The sequence below is a fragment of the Podarcis muralis genome, chromosome 10 (genome assembly GCF_964188315.1).
Source record: "Podarcis muralis chromosome 10, rPodMur119.hap1.1, whole genome shotgun sequence".
In the NCBI taxonomy this organism is placed as follows: Eukaryota; Metazoa; Chordata; class Lepidosauria; order Squamata; family Lacertidae; genus Podarcis; species Podarcis muralis.
The window spans coordinates 47,558,165-47,574,970 of record NC_135664.1 but is presented as its reverse complement, the minus strand read 5'-3'; the positions used below and the strand labels follow the sequence as shown (position 1 = coordinate 47,574,970).

The window sequence follows — 16,806 nt, the reverse complement described above, 5'->3', positions numbered from 1 at the left end:
ATCCTGTATGTCATTGGAAAAATGAAAGAGAGATGGAGTCAGACTGTCGGAAAGAGGGTAATCCCCTCCCGGATCTCTTCTTTTTTTCTTTTCTTTTTTTTTAAAATAACTTTTATTTTGCTTTAAACAGGTACATATAAATATAGACAACCAAAATTACAAAGGAAAATTCCTTAATAGTAATGGGGGGGAAACTACAAAAACTACAAAAAATATCAAAGTACATGACACAGAACATAAGCAACTATGGGAAAGATAAAAGAAAAGAAAAATAGGAAAAAAAAGAAAAAGGAAGATGAGCCAAAGCAGGAAAGCTCATCTATTGTACACTTCCGTCAAGCTCACAACAGATCATTATTCTTATCAATTAACTCTATCTGCATTCCAAAGGAATCCCTCATCTTGGTATCAGGGAACATTGCCGGATCTCTTCACATCCTGTCGCACCATTGTGGTGGACTCCAGTTGTTGCTGGACTCAGCCCCAGCCAACACAGGCCCATAGTCAGGGATGATGGGATTTGTAGTGCATCAACATCTGGAGGGGGCCACCACATCTTACAATGTCCCTGCCTTAATATTTACTGTTGTGGGGAGTGGGCTGGCTGACCAACACCATAAGCAGAACCACTCCGGTCGTAAGGCGAGAATACGCTGCAACATCCCACAAATAAATCCAATTCAGCTCAGAGAAGAAAGATCTGCCGTGTCTGCAGCTCGGGGCTGCCTTTGCACGACGATAACGAGAGAGCCCCGCGTTGCCTTTTCAACCCTTCCTCCCGTCCGCTGGGTGTCGCTGCGCAGCGACAGAGCACAGCCCGTGCGCTTCCGCTCTCTCCTTCCGCTTCCGGCGACGCTCGCTCTCTGCGCTGGCGGCCGCCTGCCTCGTCGTTGCCTGCCCTCTCCTCGTTGCAGTCATGGCCGCCGCGATGCCCCTTTCCCCGGAGGACCTGCTGCTGCCCAAGTCCACGGCGGGCAAGGCCGAAGAGCTGGAAGAGGAGGTGGAGGACGACGACGACGAGGTAAAGCCAGCCCCTGCTGCCGCGAAAGCGCGGAGCTTGGCCGGGCGGCCATGTGCGAGGTGACCCCGCTCTGGAGTCGGCCCTGCCTTGGGCCCAGGCGGGGAGCTCGAGTGAGCTGAAGCCCCGGCCAGGGGACGCGGGAGGAGGAGGAGCAGCCCGGGAAGCGTCTCCTCTGTGTGTTTTCTGCAGGGGGCCTTGCACAAGCCGGGAGGGGGAGGGGGCTCGACGGAGGGGCGGGGCGGCTGGGAGCGTGGATTGGTGCCTGCTGAGGTTTCTCCTTGCAGGAGGGCTCCCCGGGTCATCATCATCATCATCATCATAACAACAATAATAATTGGCATCTGGCTGGCTGCTGCTGAGAACGAAGCTCCGGACTAAGATCGGCCTTTGTTCCCATTCAGCAGGGCTCTTTCAGTGTTAACGGGGGGCGGGTTTGGGGGGCGGGTCTTGTTTTGGGGGGCTCCCACCCTCATCTCTCCTTTCCCCCGTTTGCAGCTGGACGAGACGCTGGCAGAGAGGCTCTGGGGCTTGACAGAGATGTTCCCGGAAAGCGTCCGATCGGCAGCTGGAGCTACCTTCGGCGTGTCTCTTTCTGTAGCCCAGAAAATGTACAGGTGAGGAGGGGGAAATGGGAGGTGAGGACCCAAGACCCTTGGTCCCTGGTCCTCAGATATCATGCACAGGTGGTCACTTAACTATGCCTCACAAGACTTGTGGTTTGTGGGTGGTTAAGGTAGCCTTTCTCAGTGAATTGGCTGGATCCTTCAGCCACCAAGGGGATGGAGAATTGTTAGGGAGTTGGTGGTGTTTTGCGTTTCTTAAGTTTGACAGACAGCTGTTGAGAACGCTTAGACTTCTTAATTCAGAACTCTAAAGGTAAAGGTAAAGGTACCCCTGCCCGTATGGGCCAGTCTTGACAGACTCTAGGGTTGTGCGCCCATCTCACTTAAGAGGCCGGGGGCCAGCGCTGTCCGCAGACACTTCCGGGTCACGTGGCCAGCGTGACAAAGCTGCATCTGGCGAGCCAGAGCTGCACACGGAACGCCGTTTACCTTCCCGCCAGTAAGCGGTCCCTATTTATCTACTTGCACCTGGGGGTGCTTTCGAACTGCTAGGTTGGCAGGCGCTGGGACCGAGCAACGGGAGCGCACCCCGCCGCGGGGATTCGAACCGCCGACCTTTTGATCGGCAAGCCCTAGGCGCTGAGGCTTTTACCCACAGCGCCACCCGCGTCCCTTTAATTCAGAACTCTAGATGTGTGTATTTTTAGTGTGAGGATAGAAATGACCTGTTGTAAGCTGTTTGGATAATGATCGTCAAGCAGTTGAGAATGTACCATGCATATTCAAGCTTTAATGAAGAAAAGGCTGATAAATAAATGCAAATTAAATATAAAAAACCCTTTGCCTGCAAGGAGCCATTGACATGAAATTGATCATAAATAATTGAGATAATTGTGACATCTGTAGTTGGGGAGAAAAGGGGTTCTATATTTACTTGTGAGAGTGAAGTTCTAGAGAACTATTTTGAGTATGCTCAGAAATATAGCACTCATAAGTCAGTTATAGTAGTTCAGCTAAACAGAGACCTTGTAAAGGGCTTGGGCCCTTTATTCCCTGAAATTGTAATTTTCCTTTTGTTCGCTCTTTAAACTCTTTTATTACACACACATACTCCATATAGACATGAATAATAAATGCAAGGCTGTACTACACCAAACAATTTGTCATCAAATATAAATATAAATTTCTCAGGTTGTGGACACAAAATAACCCTGTTAAATAGAATTTATATTCTCATTTTGTTCTTTTTTAAATGTAGTCATGATCATATTTTCTTAATCATTCTGAAACAGAATACATGCTAAGAAGTTTCCGTTCAGAAGAAACCAAAATTATTGCTGCTAATAAAAGATTGTGAATCAGTAATTTGCTTGAAATATAATTATATTCTTTTAAGACCTCCAGTAAAATAATTTCCAGAGGAATATCCTTGTAAGTCTTTTGCATCAAAAACAAAGAATCCTATGATGTTTTTAAAAATAACAAGCTTTTTATAGCCAAAACTTTCATGGAGTAAAGTTCATTTTGTCAGATGTATGAAGTATTATCCTGAGATAGGTATATATAACGAACCGCTGTTGGCTGCTAATGATTAAAATTAAAATGTTGCTCTTCCGGGTGTTTCAAATTTTGTGAGGGTTGGAAAGCATAGCTTTGGTCTCTTGTTTAATTTCTAAGCTTTCATGACACAGTATCCTAATGTTCCCACAAAGATCAATCCATGTATTTACCGTAACTCCCCCCCCCCCAAAAAAAAACATTCTTAGTGAGTTGAGGAGGAAAGGTTTTTCTTTTGAAGCAATATCCAGTTATGTCCACTCATGAACAAATTTCTGTGAGTAGAAGAGGATTTCCCCTTCCCATTGTAGTCTCTGCATGCTCAAGTTTGTTCTGGAGGGTTGGGGAGCTTTTCAGAGCAGATTTGGGATCTAAAGTGTGCTGTGGATGACAGAAAGCTGCATCACATGAGTAGAAGGCTGTTTGTGTGATGTTGGATATCACTCAGGTTGCCTATGATCTTTAAGGAAACTTCATTATGGTATAAAACCAAACTTTATAGACTATTTATGCATTTAGTTCCTTCCTTTGCTAATTCTTTGTCTTTTAATGGAATCTTGGTAGTTTTAAGGGGAAAAACCTGGAGGTATTTCAGATTGTGATGGATATTTATAGGGAGAGTATTTATATTTGGAAGCAAAAATATGATTGTGATGAGAAATGTTGTAAGGTTCATGCACGCTAATGTTGCCATAGGAAGGGGATTTAAGGCTGCAATCCTATAACCGTTTACCAGGGAGTAAGTCCTAAGTGGAACTTAACTTGGAGTACATATGAAGAGGATTGTACTGAAACTGGAATAATAGCCTAATGCAATCTAACAGTGAGATCTTTAGGATAAGTCATTTCCGTTGTAGTGAAGTTGGAAACATTAGCTTTATTTATGACCTTCTCTCCTCTCCGCCGACCCCCCAAAAAAGATTCTCCAGGGCAGCTTTGTGGATTGGGACCACTTCCTTCATGATCCTAGTTCTTCCTGTTGTTTTTGAAACTGAGAAACTGCAAATGGAGCAGCAACAGCAGATGCAACAGCGACAGGTGAGAACTGAATTACAGCATTTTTTGGCCTATTAAGTCTGTGATTCTCATCCTTTTCAGAATGTTCCTCCTTTTATCTGTGAATCTTCCTCCACCACGCAGTAATTTAATTCCTGAATCTTTGCAGAATTACCTGTCTCAAAGCATCTAGTGGATCAGTTTCACTGTATTTGATTCTTTTTTTCATCTACATCTTTTTGTGCATGTTTGCTCATGTAGTATATACCTTTGCTATATGATGAAATAATAGCCCCCCTCATTTACTGCATGACCTCTTTCACTTTTTTCCTCCTGATGAATCACTTCCCGCAGTGTCTTTTACAGGCATCCCATCACCCTAACATTTTCCAGTCACCCCAGCTGCTGATGCAAGATGGGGTAGATTTCTGCATAGTCTCTTCCTTTCTATGTTAATTCTAGCTTTTGTACTTCCCATAATTGCACTGAACCAGCTGAAAGAGTACAAAACACCAGATTTGGCTGAGGTATTGCCAATTGTGTGACTTCAAAAGCACATCGGCTGATGGTTGTGTCCGCTCACAGCAAAACTTCTGAGTGATGACATTTGACTGGCCTTATTAGTAACAATGTGTTCCTTTATTTACAAATAACACATGCCCTACTTTTATTATTGGCATGAAATTATGACTGGTTAGTTTTCTTCCTTTACTATAGCTGCAAAAGTTACACTTTTTAAAGCTGCATATCACCCTTGATATAAGAGAACCTCTTTGGTCACCTGACCCGGGGGGGGGGGGGATATTGCCTGAATGACCACCACCATTGCACCATGACAGACATAGCTAATACTGTGTTTTCAAGTACTTTACACTTCATTCACTTAATTTTATCAGGGCAGTTTTTTCCACATATGAAAGTAGAAATCTATTACAGTGGTACCTCTGGTTGCGGACACGATCCGTTCCAGGGTGCTGTTTGCACCCCAAAAAGTCCGCAACTAGAGCACCTCTTCCGCACGGTGCGAACGAGCACTTCTGCGCATGTGCAAGGCAAGCCGTGTTTGCAAGCTGAAAAGACGCAACATGAACGTAACGCAACACGAGGTATGACTGTATTGTAATGCAGCCTTGTATTTAAGTACTGGAATTCCACACCAGCAACAGCATGGTTTTAAGAAGAGACTGCTAATATTCCAGAATGGTAGGAAATGCTGTGTTCCCTTTTTTTAAAGTTTTACAAAAGATCTGGAGGGTTATTCATCCTTCCTCAAGTAGGCTGCTAAGTAGTTAAAATGCTGCTCTTGGTTTTCAAGCATTTGTAAACTTTTTCACATTTCTTAACAGATTTTATTAGGACCAAACACAGGATTGTCTGGAGGAATGCCAGGTGCTCTGCCGTCTCTTCCTGGAAAGATTTAATGAAGCTACACTGGACCCATATCGTGGAATGAAATATTGAAATCATTTGTTTGAACTGTTTGATTAGGCCAGCGTTTTTTTCTCATAACCTTGGGATATTAACTATTCTTAATGAAGGCAGAACCCCTATCTGGATCTCCTGCAATCTTTAGGCAGTCATGACTTTTCCATCCATTCAAGCAACATTATAGGTAACAATGAAGACTTTGGAAGCATCTGTTTTGGTAGCCTTACCTCCAGGAAACCACCTCAGGACATGTCATATTTGGTCAACTTTAACCTGTAATTGTCAGTGTAAATAGCCCTGCGTTCTTCTCCAACTGTATTTCAGAGCAGTAACAGCAAGAAATGGAGTAAATATGCCAGAATGTGCAGCATATAGAAGAACCTAGAATGCACTTGACTCTATGCAGTGAGCTCTTACTTGAAGAAAGATCCTTGCTCTACAATGTTACATATTTGAAAAATAAGGGAAGCAGGAAAAGTCATTTTTGCCAAGTCTTATCTGTGCTGAATCTATTAGTATCAAAGTTAGCTAGAGCACTTTTGTATTAAAGTTTCAGTGCAAACATGGAAGTATTTTCTTTATTATCTCAGGCTTTACATACATTATGCTTGCTAACAGCAGGATACTAAAATTTACCAATGGAGTGTCAACCCTTATCTTTACATGTTTGTGTTTGGTAGTAATGGCAGGGAGGGACCCTCTCTTAACTCCAATGGAGAGTAGCTGGGCAATAAGTTCTTCTTAGGCTATACAGCTTCATACCAACATGTGTTTATTTTTTTTCCTTTATATACATTATTACAATACAATTCAGTTCAACACACAGAAGTGACAGGACACAGGAAGGCTTTTTCATTTTTAATATTTGGTTAAACAAAATACATCTCTGTAAACAAACCCAAGACAAGGCTATAACAAAACCAAACAAGCAGGAAAACAATTAAGGGCTTCTTCATTCCCAAGCAATGGGAATGGGCTGATTCCTTTCCTCTGCTGCCATAACTCTGGTCCAGAGGGGTGGGTGATCACATGTTCCCTTTTCCTGAGCTGCTGAATCACACCACTTTTTCCCTAAGGACAGAACAATGACATAAATACACACAGACGGAAAGAAACAGCTGTATGCTTTAAAAGATATTTGCATATTGTGCACTGGTCCATTGGCTTCCATGCAAACGGGGTCTCTCCAAAGTGCTATTATTTAGCCAGCAGACAAAATAACGTCTTTGAGATATATTTTTTTTTTGGGGGGGGGGGGAATGGCTTCAAGTCAGAAGCAGAACTGCAAGCCTGATGTTCTGCTTGTGAAGTGTGTGCATGTGTGTACAAATTCTGCTAGCTGGCTTTGGTTATTGGAATGTGTAGTCCAGAAGAAAGGGGAGGGCTTTTGTAAAAATAGAAGTAATTAGGCTAGGACTGTAATACATGCAGAGAATAGCCAACACAAGTTCCCAGTATATTGCCTGCAAGGTGTCCAGAGGTCAATAAACAAGATGTTGAATACCATTCACACTGCATTCAACTGTGAAGGGCTTGGAATGCTGGCTTAGAAAGCATGTATCTTGCTCATGCTTAGAATGGACAGGTCAAATTCCAAGGATGTAAGGGGTCGGTTTCAGCCCTCCTTAACCATTACATTTTCCTATAGAATGAAACTAAAAAAGTGGGTTCTACTTCCACTGTTCCAGTACTACTGAAAATGAAGCTGGCAAAAAGCATTAATAATGAAAAATGCAACAATAGAATAAACGGGGTTCAAGGAGAAGTCAATCGAGTGAAAGGCCACTTTCTCCATTTCACCTACTAACTAGCACAAAGAAGTGATGTGAAACACCTGAATCAGATCAGAAGGAAAACTAATTTAGTCTCCTGCCAGGGTCTTTAGCTCGTTCACTTAGTTGGTGAGGAGAGAAGAGTTAAATTCAGGAGGGTCACCTGCCAATCATAATGGAAGAATGTGGCTCAGCCTACCTGTTGTAAACAGTCTTCCCTCATCCCCAGCAAACTTGCTTAAACATTCTCAACCCCAACAACTTGACAGCTGCTATACAAGAGCAACAGAAATCTAGCCCTTTGATCTTGTTTCCCATAATTCCACTTGGAAATCAACATTTGCTCCATTTCCAGCTTCCTACCTTGCTGAAACTTGGCTACTCTTCCCTTTTGTTTCATGATTTCATCCTCAAAACAGCCTGTAGTTTTATTCCCTGCTCAGTGAATATTTCCCTGAATTACAGGACAGACAGATAAGAAAAATAAACACAGGCTACATGTGGACCACCTAACAAAAATACTTGAGGCTTTTAAATAAGCATCAATTTAGCTACCACTTTTCCAAACTATTCAGTCTTCATTTTCAGACCACACTTAAAAAGAGCATGAGACAGGAAAACTCCTGTAAGGAGTTCCATTATTATGGTCCCATTTTGTCTACATCTCCCCTAACTCTTGGCACAATTACTATTACAAAAGGGGAATCCACAAGCACCATACCTTTGCTAAGAGTATCTAGAGTTTCCTGAGAGACCCAAATGGTTTGCAAATTTCTTCAACATAAGTTTGGTGTTGGAGACAAAGGACACACATAATGAAGAGTATGGAGGCAGGAAAAGCCCAAAACTCCTGTAGGGAGTTCCACAATGAGGGTTGGAGGGAGGCAGGCATGGCTTTGGGGGTGGGGAGAATATGCCTGGCCCCAGCCCTACCCTGAAGGAGACACACACTAGCCAAACAGTAGCTATAGGAACTCCTGGAGACAGTTGTGTGTAACCCAGTATGAAGTCCTTCTAAGACCGGGGGGCGGGGGGGAGCAGGAAATTTAAGGGGAGAATTCCAACACCCATTTCTAAATGAAAGTATGCATTATAATTAAAGAGCACAGATCTGGTTCTGTTACGTCCACCTCCTTTTCTTCCCCTACTACATGTCCAGCTTCTGTTCTTCATGTTGGCTCCGACAATACCTTGTGGTTGCCTTATGGCCTCATAATGGGGGGGAAATGCCAAAGTTCCAGGGAAGAGGAGAAGAGTGCTCATTATCCACATCACAAGACATTAGAAATTGGTGGAGGGAGAAGGACCAGTATTGTAGTGCGAGGACAGGGTAGTTGCAGGTCATGCATCCGCTTTCCAACTCTGATGTGCTTCCACCTCTTCAGGCACCACTAGAAGAAGTTCACAGTTCTTTCCTCGCAGCTGGTGTCTCAAAAACTTCCTGGAGCAGTTAAAGGTGGGTAGGGGAAAAATAAAGCACAGTTCAAATGCAATCTTTTTGTTGAGTGTAATTTTTGGTAAGCACCTACATTCTGACATTTGAATAGCTTTAAGAACTTGCAGGTCAGCCATGATTTCATCTTATTGGTTTTCTTCAGCTGGAACTGCAGAGATCTTAGAACTTTTTTTAAAAAAATCTTACTGTTCAAAAGACAGTAACACCCTTTAACAAACTTTGTTTTAAAAGTCTATGAAGAAAATGGAAGGTGAGCCTTGAGCCTTACTATGAATTAAGTATTAAATAAACTAAAAAGAGAAAAAAATGAGTGTGTGTGTGTATGCTTCTGGTTGCACCTGCCAGTCGAATGCAGCCCCCAACAACTTTCCACCAGGGTAATGTTGCCCTTGCCCTGAAAATGGGTTCCTATTACTAAATAACGTCAAATGCCTACTTTTGAATCTGCGCTAATTCTAAGTGAAGGATAAGGACAAAGTCTAGGCTTTTTTTCCCCATTCTTCACCATTGTTGGTACACTTTACTCCCTTCATCTCTGGGAGATTAAAACCAATCTACAGTGGTGCCCCGCAAGACGAAAAACTCGCTAGACGAAAGGGTTTTCCGTTTTTTGAGTCGTTCCGCAAGACGAATTTCCCTATGGGCTTGCTTCGCAAGATGAAACGTCTTGTGAGTTTGTTTCCTTTTTCTTAAAGCCGCCAAGCCGCTAATAGCCGCTAAGCCGCTAATAGCCGTGCTTCGCAAGACGAAAAAACCGCAAGACGAAGAGACTCACGGAACGGATTAATTTCGTCTTGCGAGGCACCACTGTACACTACGGATTATGCACTTCAATTCACAATGTTCAGAGGATGGGCACCTAGGTTATACTGGCTAGGATGGAAGAAAACCTACCTGAGCTCACTTTCACCTCCAATGGATTCAGGCACCTTGAGTTTAGAGTCAAGGTTATAGTAGATACCTCCCACTTCCCGGACACAGATCCAATGTTGTCGTTTAAGAGGAAGTTTCAATGGACCCCAGCAGAGGCTTGATGGCAGATTCATAATGAAGCCCATCACATTGGAGAGGGCAATTACACTGACATCCCTGAACGGAGAATAATAGAAGAAAGAAACTGTTAAGCTCTTACAGTTATTTATAAACCCAACTAGGAAGAAGCCAGTTCCAATGATGGCAAGTCTCTCTTGACAGTCTGGTTCTCTTTACCTGCGCTTATCCCACCAAACTGCTTCATAACCTTTGGTCTGAAGAGCTGCCATGATGACGTTCACATCATAGTTCCCGTTTCCCAGCATGCTTTTCTTGTGGGGTGTCACCATGGTGTTGGGAGACAACCTGAACATGAAAACACATTGTAGAAACATGAAGATAGCATTGGTCCCAAGCGGATGACGAAGCAAGGCTGACCATTTGGGGAAAAATAACTGAGGATGGACAAAAAGGTTAATAAATTAAGTCCACTACTCTGTCTGTGCATTTGTAGGAGGAGATAGGTGCTGGGATGGACAGGGAGTGGGGAAGTGCATTAAGTGTTCTCAAAGTAAACCTATTGTTTTTCTGTCACCGGATTTATATCCCTCAAAAAAGAAAATGAAAGTCATTGCTAACATATAGAAGATTACAATGAACCATTATAGAACCTACAATAAAAGACAGCAAAGTTTCAAAGAGTGAGAAGAATAAACTTTCACAACACTAAACCTGACTGGATCCTGATAGAGACTTCATCCAAAACAGAAGAATTACAGTACAATGATTTCTACACTTTTGAAAAACTGGTAAAATTCTTGATTTTACAGTGGCAGATACCTCTCTGTGTTGAAAGAGCATGACACTCCTGTAAGATTCAAACATCAACTATTATCTGAACAAAGCCAAGTAGGTCATGCTGGTTTCAATCACATGAACAAGCTATGTGTGGTATCCCAACAAGCTCAATCTGTAATTATGACTGGCATCTGGAAATGAGCAATCCTCAGACATTTACCATGAAATGATCTCTCCACAGCCAAATGACATTTGTTCATCCATAATTGCTCTGGAGGAACGAAGGGCACCTTGTCCTTTCCCCTAAAGGTTAACAACAGACAGTGCCACTTTTTAAATAGGCAAGGAAGATCTGCTTTGATCCATTTCACATGCTCATGGTAACCAATACAACAGTCTATGATCTAAGACAGTAAAGAAAGCAGGCAAATATGTATTTAACAAATTAGGACTGCATAGGGCCACTTTGCTCTGGTGTGCGATAGGCAAGTTTTGTGGGTTCGTTAATTACAGCCATAATCCTTCAACAATTACATTTGTAAAGACCTAAGCCACGGAATCCTTCGTCAGGAACCTAGACGTTAAGAACTTTTCTAAATGTTCCTGAACATTTACACAAACTTCACTTTTCAGTTCCAATAAGTTCAAGATAGAAACTCAAGGGAATCCACTTAAATGTACCGTGTCTTAAATTATGCCTCCCAAGAGTCTCAAGGAATATGGAGAACTCCCAGAAGAACAAGAAAACACTACATAAACAACACAGGAACTATTGCCTTGACTATATTACCTATTTTAATTTTCAACAAAAACTTCATACCAGCTTTAAAATATATGCATGATCTTAGGCATTTTTACTCAAAAGAGTAATCCCCTCCGTTATATTTACTCATTATTAAGGGTGCACAAGACTATCCATAAAGAGAGATTGGGAGAATTCCAGTTTGCAAATGGCTGAGTAGCACATTTCTCAAAACATTTGTAGTAAATAAAGGATCAAGCATACACGCAAGGACTACCACCTTTTTTTTCAGTTCCAAGCACTGTTTTCACGCTAGTTACTAACACACGTGATATAATAATGGGACCATATCAGCTACTGTTTAGTTGGATAACAAAAGAAGATGCAGCAGAAGCAACTTGGGTAGTTGAATGGTATGGTGCATGGAAGAGTTAAGGAGCAGGAGGACTTGTAGAAGACACTGGTTCCCAGAGAGCAGAGAGATATGATGATAGACTGGCAGATGTAGCCTGAGGGATGATGGTCCACCATACCCAGGACAGCAAGAATTGTATTTAACATCAGGAAATAAGTGTTCTCATGAGATCCCCTGGCTACATTTTGCCTGTGTGTCTTTTTAATTACACATTAAAAAACCTATGCAAAGCGCAGCTCTAAGAGGATTTTGTTTCTGCTTCAAAAGCTGGTACAGAGAGGCAGAACCCTGGACAAAAAGGCAAACTTAGTCTCCTTAGTAAAATGTGTGGCGATTGATGAAACAAGAAACCATTCAGAATCAGTGTTAAAATTCTGGAAACTCTTCTTTTCCTCATCCAGAGTTTCTGAGACACTAAATACAACTAAAGAAGTGAATGTGTGTACAGAAAACAACATCCCCCCCTTTAACATAATGCTGGCAAACCAAGTTCTTCTTACCTTTGAAAAATCTCCTGTAATGTGTCTCGGGTAAAGGCATTGCCATCCTGGAAGACATTATTGAGGGCATGGAGAGCACATAACTCCCTGCGCTGTTTTTCATGATAAATACGCACTGGCATCGGCTGTGGTGTTTCAGATGATTCTGATTTTATTTTGTCACCTTTCCATGGCACACAACTCATTTTTTTTTTGTAGTGTAGGGCGTGAAGATATGAGATGACAAAGTTTATGAAGTTTCTCCCCACCACACAAAAAGCAGAGCAAGCAGCCTTTCGTTTCTAGACAACTCCAGCCCACACAAGTGGAACACCTGCTGTTACTTTAATAGTTGTCTTCACTGGATAGCTGCAGAAATAACTTAAAGATTTTAATCATTTTTCTCCCACCCTCCCACCTCCTTTAGCCTGCAAGGAACCGTCCTTAGTATATTTGCATCTTTTTCTCGGCCTCCCCTTGGAAAATGTTTTATATGGCCTTAACATCAGAGTGTCAGATAGAATGTATCACATCGCTCTTTTTCCTCCATTTCCTTTGGTCAATGATGCCTCCAAGACAAAGATCCACAGCCTAACTTTTAAAATATGCTCAATCTAACAACAATAACAAAAAAAGGTGTGGGGGAAGACAAATATCATGTAATTAAGCAAGGCCAAGTTGGTGCTGTCCAGAAGGAATACAGGGCCCCCAGAGAGGCATCAACTGCATTTTTGCAATCTTGTCAGAGAGGCTGCGTCCCCAAAACACAGATGCAGAGAGACAGGGAAACAGACTGTTTCTTCCAGGTGGGGGTCCTCCAACTTCGCCAGGTACAAAATTCCTTGCCCAAGGCTTCTTGTGTTCCTGATGGGAGAAAAGAAGAGATCCAATGAAGCACAGAATTATCACTGCCCGGTTACAGACTTTTTAAAACAGCACTCCAGAAAAGGGTTTCCAGAACTGCTCTGCATAAACAAAACAAAACAAAACAAAACAAAACAAAAAAAAAAAGCCACGGAGGTGCAAGAAAGGCCTGCCTTATGAGATCCGGGGTTCCCCACATCCGGAAAGAAGGGTTTTCCTTTGCCTCTCAAGCACCCCCCAGCCCTCCTCGGCGTCGCGGAGGGTGCCAATATCCCGCCGTTAAATGCGGGCAGGAGAAGCGCGGGCAGGAACTGCGAGTGGGGGGGGGGGGAGAGTAGGGAACGGGAGTTTGTGCTTGCAATCACAGCAATTCTGGCCTGTCCTGGGGAACCGCAGTCATGCAGTCAGGAGGCCCCTGTGCCCGCTCGGGGAGGGGGGGCAGCTGCTTCTCTGGACTGTGGGGCGCGGAGGGGGGGGGAGGCGTTGAACTCGCCAACTCGGGAGAAGGGGGAACCGGAGAGTCTTTTGAGGGGAGAGGAAGAAGAAGGGACTGTCCAGGGTGACGTGTGGGAGAAAAGAGCTCTACTCAAGTGGGGGGGGGGCAACCCCACAGGCCCTCCCGCATTCTTGTTTTTTGGGGGGGTGGGAGGGCACGGAACGCCTCTCTCCCTTCGCGACCCCTCGCCCCGTCCCCCCGTCACGCTGCTACTCACCCGTTAGCGGCCCCAACCTGCTGAAGCCCAACAACCACCCAGGAGCCAGCGCATGCGCAACCATAACAGAGCCCTTCCCCGTCGCGCGCGCGCGCGCGCGTGTGTGTGAGCGCGCTGAGCCCGCCCCCGGCGCGGGCCTATGGAGCAGGGTTCCGCGTGACGTCAGAGAAGGCGGCCCTCGCGCTCTCTCCCTCCTCCCTTTCAGACGGCGCCGGAGACAATCTCTTCTGAAATCTTAACCCTCGGCTGTGCGTGCGGCTTGAGCTGTGCCTTATTATAGGCAGTGCGGAGTTGTGGGGCTGAGGGTTGGGCATGACGCGCCAGGAGGAGGACCGCGTGTTCACAATTCCTCCTCATGCCTATGAAGCCCGGCGCGGACGGTATTCTCTGCCAGGCGTCCTCTGAGCCCCGATCCACCTCACAGGGGTGTTGTTAAGGGCATAAAAGGCGGGTGTAGGCATTCCTAAGCCGCGTGGCGGGTGGGATGAAAATATAATTAACGATATGCCTGCCTTTGAGTCAGAGAGTCATGGTTTTAAATCACCTCGCCTCACCCGCTCCGTTCGGGTGCCTGACATTGGTAAACATTCCAATCGGTGCATACATCGTATACTGAATAGTTCGTAAACAGAGTTGTTCTTAAACCGAGGTACCACTGTATTTCAGGCAGCTTGCATGCATGACAGCCGCTGCTCGTTTGTGCTGGAGCAGCAAAGAACCTTCCCTACCCGACTGCAGTGATTCCCAAAATATTTCTCCACCCCCCCCCCCACAACGCAGGACCACAGTTTGGGAGCCTCTGCGCTGCTGAATGGACCTTTTCTCAGGGATGAAGCTGAAGTAGCCTTGATTTTATTTATAAACGAGAGTTATGTATTCAGTCTGTTGATGCGATTGTGCAGTATTTCAAATCAGAACTGGGAGCCAGTAACCAATGTTAGCCTCCCGCCTCTTGGTGCAGTCCCACCGCACGTAATTGACCACACGACATGGTGCATGTACACCATTTGAATGACAATGCCCATCAACTGGGGGGGGGCAGCCCCCTCAAATATTTTATTGGGAGGCTGAAGACCCCAAGGGCCCCTAGGAGTTGGCTCCTATGGCTAGGACTGATTAGCATGTTAGTCCAACATCACATGGGGGACGCCCAGTTGGGGAAGACCCACATACTTCCTCAACTATATGGGCTGTCTTTAAGATTTAAGGACCATAAAGAAGGCAAGCTTATATAGGTTAGGTTACATATGCTGAATTTATGTATCACTATCTACTAAAATCGGACGTGGGTGGCGCAGTGGGTTAAACCACAGAGCCTAGGACTTGCCAATCAGAAGGTCGGCGGTTCGAATCCCCGCAACGGGGTGAGCTCCCGTTGTTCGGTCCCTGCTCCTGCCAACCTAGCAGTTTGAAAGCACGTCAAAGTGCAAGTAGATAAATAGTGGGAAGGTAAACGGCGTTTCCGTGTGCTGCTCTGGTTCGCTAGAAGTGGCTTAGTCCTGCTGGCCACATGACCCGGAAGCTGTACGCCGGCTCCCTCGGCCAATAAAGCGAGATGAGTGCCGCAACCCCAGAGTCGGTCACGACTGGACCTAACAGTCAGGGGTCCCTTTACCTTTACTTTATCTACTAAAATAAATGTGTCAAAATGATTTACAGCTAAGTACTGTAAAAAACAAAACAAAAATATATATATCAAAAACAGATTTAGTATTAATATGTTGCCCAAATGCCCATGAAAATACATATTTGCCTGGTGCTAAAATGACATGGTTGGCACCCTGTTGACAGCATTCTATGAATGAGGTGACTATAAATGGTTTTTCTCTCTTTGCCACCCTCCTTACCCCTCAGAGGGGGCACACAAAGGAGGACTACAGATAACCATCTTTGGTTCTGGACAGATTCATATGAAGACAGTCTTTTAGGTAAATATATTTTCAAGGTCAAAACAGCACTTTGAACTGGGTACAGAAACAAACTGGCAGCCAAATTGTACTGGCCATGTCCCATGCTTTGTATTAACGCCTTCTTGTTCCAGTTAACAATTTAATAGCTACATTCTGTATTAGCTGTAGTTTCCAAACAGTCTTCAAAGTTTAAACTGGAGATTACTAGAAAATAGGCAAGCAAGGTCAGGCTATCCCTATCCAGACAGGGTTGTACCTGGGCTACCAGCCAAAGCTGGTAGAAGGCACTCTGTGCCATACTGAGGCTCCTTGTGCCAAATGACTGGATTGAATCCAAGTGTACCCAACAGCACACTTGTTTCTTCAAGCGACACATCAAGGGAAGTGTAACCTCATTCAGAGAGACAAACCACCCAATAACGGGGTCACAGTGTTACGCTGACTGAGCTCCAGTTTGTTGGCTCTCACCCAGTCCATTACGAAAACCAGGCACTGATCCAGCACATCCACCTCACACCTGCTTTAGCTGTAACAAAGAATTAAAGTTGCATGTTGTCAACATATTGATGGCAGCACAGTCTTGAGACTCCAGATCATTCCACTATAATGTTAAACAGCATATAAAACGACAGGGCTATCTGTTGCCTGGCCAATATCTTTCCACTTCCATCTGTCAGCCACATCTGTCCTTACCAATGCAAAATGGGAACAAATTCAACAGCTAACATAGGCAATTCAATCATCATTCTACAGGATAACTCATCAACCAAATTAATATTATACAAGAGACAGAGTACAGGTAGGCTAAAAGCTGATAAATTCAGCCATTCCAAATGTCATGAAAATCCAAGTCTTCATCAATACTTTTAATATTTTCTGAGATTTTTTTCACCCATGGAAATAAGTGGCCCTCAGCTCCCTATAGCTTTATATTGTGTGTACTGTATAAATGAATGGGGATTTCCTCTATTCTCTCACACTGAGATTTAAAAGTCTGGGTCTGGGTCAATCCTTAGACAATGCTTATTACACAAGTCTGAAACACAATAATTCTCAACTGTTGTAATCTTATGCAACTGAGCAGTCACCACTTTGACCTGTGATTTATTGTATTTCCTCA

At 44.1% G+C, this 16,806-nt stretch overlaps 2 protein-coding genes across 3 annotated transcripts; one reads left to right on the top strand and one right to left on the bottom strand.

Annotated features, from left to right (window-relative positions):
• Nucleotides 1-858: 858 nt before the first annotated feature.
• Nucleotides 859-6,134, top strand: TOMM22 (translocase of outer mitochondrial membrane 22). Its single transcript, XM_028745611.2, has 4 exons — nt 859-1,021; nt 1,517-1,635; nt 4,062-4,179; nt 5,484-6,134. Exons 1-4 carry the CDS (start codon nt 917-919, stop codon nt 5,556-5,558), a joined length of 417 nt encoding a protein of 138 aa, XP_028601444.1. The 5' UTR covers nt 859-916; the 3' UTR covers nt 5,559-6,134.
• A 276-nt stretch (nt 6,135-6,410) lies between these two features.
• JOSD1 (Josephin domain containing 1) lies at nt 6,411-13,906 on the bottom strand. Of its 2 annotated transcripts, XR_013394386.1 has the most exons (6): nt 13,777-13,906; nt 12,221-13,063; nt 10,003-10,131; nt 9,688-9,882; nt 7,701-8,778; nt 6,411-6,636 (listed from the first exon to the last, which is right to left on the bottom strand). XR_013394386.1 is itself a non-coding variant. In XM_028745604.2 (5 exons), exons 2-5 carry the CDS (start codon nt 12,403-12,405, stop codon nt 8,679-8,681), a joined length of 609 nt encoding a protein of 202 aa, XP_028601437.1. In that variant the 5' UTR covers nt 12,406-13,063; nt 13,777-13,906; the 3' UTR covers nt 6,411-8,678. The 2 variants fall into 2 exon arrangements, 1 of the variants encoding a protein (XP_028601437.1); XM_028745604.2 differs by having other exon boundaries at nt 6,411-8,778.
• Between the last annotated feature and the right edge of the window lie 2,900 nt (nt 13,907-16,806).